Consider the following 10,260-nt stretch of genomic DNA (forward strand, 5'->3'; position numbering starts at 1 on the left):
TGCTATAATTAAATCGATATTGAATAAAGATGATAGTTTGAAGAAATGACAAAGTTTCTCTCACTTGATTAGAATATTCCACGACCCCCCCTCGACAGCGGATAGAAAAATGTACGTTTGAAAGTCAATTTCCTGCATTTCTACCATTTTGTCCATGRCTTATGCCATGTAAATAATATATGAGTGAGGGTGACCAACAAAATCAATGGGGGCCACCTGGAGGTCAGGGGCCCTGGGCAGGACCCCAGCATTCCCAGTTGGTATTCGGCCATGATTACTACAAGTTTAGATAGCTGGCTAGACTAACTTACCAATACATTTTTATTTTGCTGACATGGCTAATTGAGTGACTGTCAGTGACGGACATAACAAGAGACAAATTGCTGATGCATAACCAAATTTYRAACTTGCACCTTATATATTCYACTATTCTAACTCTTAACAGTARGTTGAGACCCCGACTGAGTAAAAAAACWAAAAATAAACACAGATAGATCATTATTTTGGGGGGGAGCATAAGCTTATGTCACTTATGCCTAGAACTGGCCCYGCGCAGACCAATGATAATAGATACAATTATGTTGAAATTAGACAAGAGCACCTGACTCAAAGTCCACAAGTACTATTGCACAAACTGTGGATCTTGGCACAAAAGTCACAACACCACATGACCACCACAGCCCAGTGTGATGCTTGTMCACCTGTCCGGTCTCTGCACTCTGTCGGCATACATGTTAGCTCCCTGTGACCGCGTGTTCAAGAACCCAAAGKGGTCACGGGAAGGGAAATCTCTGCTGCTTACCAGACCAGGGGTCTCATTTATCAACCATGCATAGGCACAAATCTGTGTGTAAACCACGCATGGAAAAACGTTCACGCAGTGTGAAATTGATCAATATGAACATTTGCTTGAGAGTGTGTGTAAATGTACACACAGCCATGACCATGCGTACGCACAGGACCAAGTGGTGGAATAAGGAAACTGCTTGTCAAGCGTAGAATGGGGGAAATATGTTGAAATTGTGAGAGTAATAATAAATCATTTTAAAATTTTAATTGCATTTCCATTGGGAATTCATGAAACATCGCTTGGCACGCTATATAATTTGACCACATCAGTGCATTTGTTCCAATAATAATCCATATAAAGTACAGTAATTTGTTATAATGAGAGGTACGTGTCAAAGTGAAACCATTGTTGACATTCTATAAGACTGAGATAATGGGAAATTGCATGAGAGACGGCTAACCTTGCTCTGTTGAAAGATTTGGCACACGCTGCATTTTGCAGAGAGCGCGTTTCTACAGACAGATGGCACATTTTCTGCATTAAGTACAGATTGGCTCATCAGATATCGTTTCCAAAAAACAATCGTATAGGATTTTTGAGAAGATTCAAGACGTACTTTAAAAAGGCAAATGCATACCATTCCGGTGCACATCCAAGTGCTATCCACCCTCTGGTTTTCGGCAACGGACACTTTTCAGTGGGGGCTTGCCGATCACAGCCCTCCATGAACCAATATTTTCGACGTAATCATCAGCAAAACAAAYGTTAACACATACAATTTCCATGCACCATCTCACAACAGGTGGGTTCCCAAACACGAACGGAGCAATAGACGGCACCCACATCAGCATAACATCACCATCCTAAATGATTTCAACTATGTAAACAGAAATGGATGGATGGATGGCTTGTTGGCGAGTGTTGCCTACTCATTTGAAGTATATTTGCCATTGCTAAGGCAACTTGAATTGTCCTAATGGTCCTCTTTTTGTAGTTGTTTTTATTTTTACTGGTCAAGTCACAAGTGAGTGAGCCAAATAAAACCTTTTGGTTGTACTCTATCTGACACTAGCACCTCTATTTCAGTTACGGAAATATTTTTTTCCTTCGTTTTTTTTGTTGGTTGCGCCGTTGTATTTCATGGTACGGAGTTGTATATCCCCCTCTGKCTTTAAAGGGAGGATCTTGACCATATATGGTTAATTAGGGGCGTTTCAAAATGCAACAGCCATGGTTGTGCTACAGCACTGAGGCTGAGAACAAATGGTATTTACCAATGGTTATCTCCTACCGGACCATTGTAGGATTGTTTGATAAATCACAATTTTTCTATGAGTACCACCATTCTAAATTCCGTTTGTTAGTCCAARCCCCACCCAGCTGGTACTCAAGGCAGACTTGAGAAAACGCAGAAAGCATTTGAAAGATTTTGAATAGTATGTGAACCCAGGTGTGCTGCTTCTATGAAAACAGATTTAGTGACACTTGACTGAGTCTCACAGTCAGTGGGCTGTCTGTCAAGGCCTTACTGTCTCCACTCCAACAAATCTCTCCCAATCCAACACAGCCCACCACACACCAAGTTGAACCCCCCCCCCACCACTTCCTTGTCAGTTTAATGATTTTGCTGCCGGATCAAGATGTAAGCCATTGAACCACAGACAGACATTCAGACAAGTCTTGCACAAAGTGGTTGACTTGGATTGCACTAATAACATGCTTTCTCAATCTCCTCATGCTGCTGTGGAGAAAGACTGAAAAATGAGAAGTACTGTAGTTGTTAGTTTGCMGACTGAGGCGATAGAACAGCCTGAACCTACCCCACTAAGCAAATAGTAGACGCACACAGCAATGCTTATTGTGCACTGTGAAAACAACATCAAACTCTAATCTATCAAGCGGTAATGTTGTAATGTTTGCCTTACACCTGTGTTGTGTTGTGTTATGGTACACTGTGTAACCATATTGTGCCAAAACAAAGGCCTGGGAATTTCAACAATAACAGTGAATGAAGTCATTGTGGTTCTTTATAGCTGATGACCTGTGACATATTCCAGTACATAGGGGTTGCTCACATCTGCTGAAAGCAACCGCATTGCCAAAGACATAGCTAGTCATTCCCACATCCACATGCACATCCACCACTGTTCCCCTTTTTCTTATGTCTGTGAAGGCTTCAATCTATTGACGTGCAGCGTACAGTACATAAAGTACTGATGCATGTATGGAGCAGCCTTACCTGCCATGGATGAGACATTGATGATGACTCCTCCTTCTTTTCCATACTCTTTGCTCATATGATCCAGGGCCAGGTATGTTCTTGATGACTGATGTTATAGGTAAGAGAAACAAGAGGGCTTGAGTTTCAATATCCAACACATACAAAGTCACACTGTTTTGCTCTGTATTCAGACTGTGGTTAGAACTCTTTCGCTGCAATCATGTTATATTGTAAACTTAGGCCTAACACAGCATAGTGTAAACTAGGTTAAACTAGGCATTATGTATATAATGCTAAACTAGGTTAAAACTACAGCATTCAGTGGTAATAGTACTGCCTAAAACTAGGCTAAACTATAAGGCATCATGCAATATAATGTCAACTAGGCTATAATACAGCATCATGTAATATATAATTAAATACTAGGCAAACTAAGATCATGTAAATATAATGTAAATAGGCTAAACTAACAGGCATCGAGTAATTAATGCTAACTAGGCTAAACTACGCTCAGTGTAATATAATGTGAAACTAGGATTAAACCTTACAGCATCATAAGTAAATTCCTAGGCTAACTGACAGCATCGGTGTAAATTTAATGTAACTAGGCTAACTTAAGCAATCATGCAATATAATGTAAACTAGCTAAACTAAGCCATCTACATTAATAGTAAACTAGGCTAAACATACAGCATACGTGTAATATAATAGTAAAAACTAGGGTGGAAGTACTACAGCATCGTGTCAATATAATGTAAAACTAGGCTAAAACTACAGCAATCATGATCAAATATAATGATAAACTAGGTAAACTACAGCAATCGTGTAAACTAGGCTAAATACGAGCATCATTGTAATATAATGTAAACGATAGGCTAACTACCAGAACAATCAAGTGTAATTATAATGTAACTAGGCTAACTAAAAGCATAGGTGTAATATATGATCAACTAGGCTAAACTACGCAGCATCATGTTAAATATAATGTAAACTAGGCTAAATACGCATCATGTAATTATAATGTAAACTAGGCTAAACTAACAGCATCGTGAAATAAAATATAATGTCAACTAGGCTAAACTACAGCATCATGTATATAATGTAAAACTAGGCGAACTACAAAGCAATCGTGTAAATAATGATACTTGCACGTTCCTGTACGTGTTATTGGTTAGTTTTTGTATTGGTGTTAGGTCAGAGACGCTGAGTTGAGAAGTGGGTCAGTCTATGTTTTCTTGGTTTCTATGTGGTTGGGTACTAATATGGTTCTCAATTAGAGGCAGGGGTTTTCATCTCCTCTGATGAAGAACAATATAAGGTAGGTGGGGTCACATTGTTTGTTTGTAGTGGTGGTTGCTCTCCTGTGTCTAATGTCTATGTGACACATACGGGAGTTTCGTTCGTTTTCGTCATTTGTGTAGTATTTCCTGTTCGTGAGTTCTTCGTGTTTTATGTTAGTTTCGTCGGCCAGGTTGTCCTACTCCGTTTGTTGTTTGTGTTAGTTCAAGTGAGTTCGTGTTTTCGTGTTTTCTTTAATAACATATATGTCATCCATCAAGACGCTGCATTTTGGGTTCAATCCAACCTGCTCCTCTCTTCGATGAAGAGGAGGCAGGAACAGCGTTACAAAACTAGGCTAAAACGTACAGCATCATGTAAATTTAATGTAAACTAGGCTAGAATACTAAGCATTCATTAATATAAGTAACTTAGGCTTAAAATCTACAGAGTCATTGTAAATATATCGTAAACTTGCCCGCTAAACTAACTCAGCATCTGTAATATAATGTGAACTAGGTTAAACTACACCATGTAATACTAGCTACTACACTATGGTAATATAAGTAAATAGGCTAAACTACAGCATCATGTACTATATGGTAATACTAGCTTAACACTACAGCACTGCATGTAATATTAATGTAAATAGGCTTTTAAACTTACAGCATAATGTAAATATAATGTAACTAGGCTAAACTACAGCATCATCGTAATTATAATGTAACTGGCTGAAACTACAGCAATGTCAAACATGTAATTCACAGTAGAATATAAGTAATAGGCCACTGTATATAATACTAGGGCTCAAATCTACATGATCATGGTAATATAATGTAACCTAGGATAACATACAGATCATGTGAATAGAATTAAACTTAGGCTAAACTAAAGCATCATGTAAATAACCCGTAAACTAGGCTTAAACAAGCTAGACTAATGTACAGGTAACCACATATTAATATAATGTAAACTAGGCTAACATACAGCATCATGATAATAAATGTAAAACTAGGCTAAATAAGCATCAAATGTAAAATATAATGTGAACTAGGCGTAAATACAGCACAATGTAAGTATAATGTAAAATAGGCTAAACTACAGCATCATGAATAAGTATAATTGATAAATAGATACAGAGAATCATGAAAGAGCTTAACTAGTAACTACGATCATGTAATTATATGTAAACTAGGACTAAACCAGTTCATGTAATAATAAAGGCTAAACTCAGTCAAGATTAATATAATGTAAACTAGGCTAAACTACAGCCACATGTAATATAATGTAACCCACTAGGCTAAAACATACAAGCAATCATGTAATATAATGTTAACTAGGCTAAACTAACAGCATCAAATGTATATAATTGTAAACTAGGCCTAAAACCTTACAGCATCATTAATATATGTATAAACTAGGCTAACTAAGCATCATGTAACTTATATGTAAACTTGGCTAAACAGTACAGCATCGCTGTAAATAATGGTAAATAGGCTATAACTAACAGCATTCATGTAATATAATGTAAACTAGACCGAAACTAAGCATCATGTTAATATATTAAACTAGACTTAAACTACACAGCATCGTGTATATAATGTTAACTGACTAAACTACAGAGTCATGTAATATAATGTAAAACTTAGGCTAAACTACAGCTCATGTACTAATAAATGGTAAACTTGGTAAAACTACAAGCAGTCATGTAATACTAATGTGATTAGGCTAAACTACAAGCATCATGTAAATATATATTGTAAAGCTAGCTTAAACGTACGAGTCATCAGTCTTAAAACTATAGAATTTTAACTTAGCGCTCAAAACACGCATAATGTAGAAGTATAATGAAAAAACTAGGGCCTAAACTGAAGCATCATGTAATAGTAATGATAAACTAGGCCGACAACTACAGGCATCATGTTATTAATGTACACTAGGGGTAACTACATGAGAGTTGTAATATATATGTAACACTAGGCTAAACTACAGCATCATGTAATATAAGTGATAACTAGGCTAAACTACAGCATCAATGTAATATAATGTAAACTAGGCTAAACTACAGCATCAGTAATATTAATGTGAACTGGTTAAGACTTACAGAGTAATGTAATATAATGTTAAGACTAGGTAACTACAAGCATCATGTAAATATAATGTAAACTAGGGCTAAACAATACAAGCATCATGTTAATATTATGTGATTCTCAAGGCTTAAACTACCCAGCATATGTAATATAATGTAAACTAGACAAACTGATAGCATCATGTAATATAATGTAACTATGGCTAAACTACCAGATCATGTAAGAATATAATGTAACTAGACTAAATACAGGATCATGTAATATAAAGTAAACTAAGGTGAAACTACAGGCATATGTAATATAATGGATCTGCGCTGAAACTAAGCTATCATGGTAATATAATGTAAACTAGGACTAAACTACAAGTTCATTAATATAATGTAAACTTAGGACTAAACTACAGCATCATGGATAATATAATGAAACTAGGTAAACTACAGCAATCATGTATATATAATGGTGTAACTAGGCTTAAACTACAGGGCATCATGTAATATAATGTAACTAGTGCTAAACTCAGCATCGTGTAAATATAATGTAAACTAGGCTAAACTACAAGATCGTGTAATTGATAATGTACTAGGCTAAACTAAAGCATCATGTAATTAATGTAATTACTATAAACTACAGATCGTGGTATATAATGTAAACTAGGCTATAAACTACGCATCATGTAAAGATTGATTTTGGCAGTTAGTCAAGATAACAGATTGATTTTGGAAAATAGATTTTCACACTATTAATGACAAGAATTCACTGCATATATACATTCAACTAACATTTACTGGTGTTAGTCCAACACAAACACCCCAACCAACCACACAACCATCCTCACCACGCCACAGCCATCTCGTTACCAGATTTACTTCATGGTTCTTTCCGTCTTCTCATTGTTGATGCCAGCATTGTTGACAACAATGTCCAATCTTCCAAACCGGTCGACTGTACTTTGAAAAGCATCTGCAATATGAAAGAAGAGTCCAACACTTAGGTTGATTAACTATAGATTTACCCCTACAAGAAGAACACTACCAGTCCATACGAGATGGACATTTGTCAAGAACATTGCATCTTTATTTACATCTAAACTATAATTTAGATTCTATATCAAAGAAGAACATCTAGCTCTTAGATTGATTATACAGGTTATATTTACTACAAGAACACTGCATCTTTGTCTAAGTAAACAAGTACATCCAAACAATTATCTAAGCCACAAAAACTGCAATTTAACAGGTATTCACCAGCACCTGCCTTTCAGCTGAAAACATTCCACAAGAAAACCTTCAATTAAAAAAGTATATAATAATAATCACCTTATTAGGTAGGAGCAACAAGTCAAGTAGGTTGCTTTACTTAAACAACATAATGTCTAACAAATGTCCAGTCTCACAAGACTAAATAGACTSTGTCGACGTTTAAGTTTCAGTCGTGCATTGACAGTGTTCAGTGTTGGTTGAATGGACTCTTATAAGCACAGATATTTAGGTAAGGCTACATCCAAGAACATTCCAATGTCTTTTGCCTGTGGCGTTTTGGAAATCATGTCAAAAGTAACTAATTCATTTCCACACAATGAACGTCTGTTTCAGAGGTGAATGATGTCTTAAAATAGATAAGCCTAAGGCCTAGAGGTGATCGAACATGAGAATATTCCCGAATTMTAAACCACTGCGCAGCATGAAATAAAATGGACTCTTATGCATTTAGGAAAATGCTAAAGTTAGACTAGGCATATAGCTGTACTTTAAAAAAAAAGTAGTTTAGGCTAATAACCTATAATAACCTCTAAAGAAAAAATAGCAGTACCCTAGTAAAGTTGCAATTACCTTTGCCTAGTCAGACTGTTACCATGGTTACCCCATGGACACAACMCTATCTTCTTTACAAGCCAGAATGTTGAATAAAATTATATGTACATTTACTTTACCGGTTGTCCATACTGTTGGTCCTTTTTACCGTAAGGAAGTGGCGATAAAATGTCCATAGGAATGTATAATCAAACCAACTTTTCAAACCGCTGGTAGTGGGTTCAGATGTTTATCACCTGAAACATGCTCACACGATGTAAATACATACAAGCGATGTATGCATACATTCCGAGCTCGTACACGTGTTTATATTGTTTTGTGCATGTGCCAGGTGATAGAAAGCAGTACCAGAGCTTGAAAAGATATGTGTAATAATACTTTCCTGTGGATATTTTTTGTCAAATTCCTACCCACAAAACGACAAAACGCACAGACAACCGGCAGAGTAGCCTAAACTGAAATACAATTGCATTAAACATTCTGACTTGTAGAGCTTGTGAGAGTAAATGTTCCAAACAAATGAAGTGCATTCATCTCAGACTATGAACCAGAAGTATCACCGTTTTATTGTCAGGCAACCATTACCTTTAAGTTTCAATCTGTCCGTCACGTCACACTGAATGAAAATGCAGTTCCCATCTCCAAACTCTCCATCTAAAATCTTCTTGCATTCCTCTCCGACACTTTGATTCAAGTCAACAAGTGCAACCTGCGGNTGAGAGGAAATGTTCCAAACAAATGAATTGCATTCATCTCAGACTATGAACCAGAAGTATCACAGTTTTATTGTCAGGCAACATTACCTTTAAGTTTCAATCTGTCCGTCACGTCACACTGAATGAAAATGCAGTTCCCATCTCCAAACTCTCCATCTAAAATCTTCTTGCATTCCTCTCCGACACTTTGATTCAAGTCAACAAGTGCAACCTGCGGATATAAAATCAGAACATCTACAAAACTATGTCCAAATATTTAARGAGGTTCTTGTGCAACACAGTTGGTTTTGGCTCCATACAACCACAAKAAGTTGGTACAAGCGCCGCGCGTAAAATGCGTAAAGTAACCAAATCCACCGTCCATTTACGGGCRACAATAGGCTAATAACTTTATATATAAACACCAACCTTTGCTTCATTCTTCAGTAGGCTTTCTGCGACGGCTCTACCGATACCTTGCGCACCGCCCGTAACTAGAGCCACTTTACCTCGCAGAGTCATCTTTTACGCTTCATATGGCTGCGACACGCCGCGCTGCTTTATGTAGGCTCCTATATCATCTGGTACATTAGTTGTCAGAAAAGGGGCGTGTGGTGTATGTAGCGCTAAATAAACACACGGCGGATAATTACGCCGTCTCGTCTTTCACCTTTTTCATATTCCAAACCGATCTCCCAATGAGATAGCTCACTACTGGCATCATAGAATAACATATTGCTCAATTTAATATGTTCTCTGTGACTGGCAACAAACAGCATGAGGGAATATCTACTGTTATGCTCTTCATATTGGGCAACCATGCAGTGAAGTCATAAAGCTCGCTATTGGTAGGCCGACAGTCTGTTTTGAAAGGCAAAAGCTTTACGTTAGATTGGGAATGCATTTTAYGACGTTGAGATATAGACCTACAGTATATGATATCCCTTTATGTGACCATTGGCCTCTGCCAAGAGGCCTGAAACTTAATCAAGGACATCAACCACCCGAGCCACGGCCTGTTCACCACGCAATCATACAGAAGGCGAGGTCAGTACAGGTGCATCAAAGCTGGGACCGAGAGACTGAAAAACAGTTTCTATCTCAAGGCCATCAGACTGTTAAATAGCCATCACTAGCTGGCTACAGTACCACCCAGGTTACTCAACCCTGCACCTTAGAGCCTGCTGCCTTTTCTACATAGTCATGGAATCACTTGTCACATTAATAATGGAACACTAGTCACTTTAATAATGTTAACATACTCTTTTACTCATTTCATATGTATACAGTATACTGTATTTTGTTGTCCTAATTGCTTGTCCTAAGATGTATATATTTATTAATTTAATTATTATCCATTTTAGATTTGTTTGTA

General features: G+C 37.1%; 1 protein-coding gene across 1 annotated transcript in view; it reads right to left on the minus strand.

Annotated features, from left to right (window-relative positions):
* LOC112073387 (15-hydroxyprostaglandin dehydrogenase [NAD(+)]) overlaps positions 1–9,585 on the minus strand; it is a 30,224-nt gene extending 20,639 nt beyond the window's left edge. The window contains exons 1-6 of the mRNA XM_070440123.1: positions 9,315–9,585; positions 8,986–9,117; positions 8,776–8,911; positions 7,246–7,339; positions 4,597–4,606; positions 3,030–3,117 (exon numbers count right to left, since the gene is read on the minus strand). Coding sequence (XP_070296224.1) covers positions 3,030–3,117; positions 4,597–4,606; positions 7,246–7,339; positions 8,776–8,911; positions 8,986–9,117; positions 9,315–9,407 — 553 coding nt within the window. The 5' untranslated portion in view covers positions 9,408–9,585. The remainder of the gene's footprint in view (positions 1–3,029; positions 3,118–4,596; positions 4,607–7,245; positions 7,340–8,775; positions 8,912–8,985; positions 9,118–9,314) is intronic.
* Positions 9,586–10,260: the final 675 nt, after the last annotated feature.

The sequence above is a fragment of the Salvelinus sp. IW2-2015 genome, unplaced genomic scaffold (genome assembly GCF_002910315.2).
Source record: "Salvelinus sp. IW2-2015 unplaced genomic scaffold, ASM291031v2 Un_scaffold2249, whole genome shotgun sequence".
Classification (NCBI taxonomy): Eukaryota; Metazoa; Chordata; class Actinopteri; order Salmoniformes; family Salmonidae; genus Salvelinus; species Salvelinus sp. IW2-2015.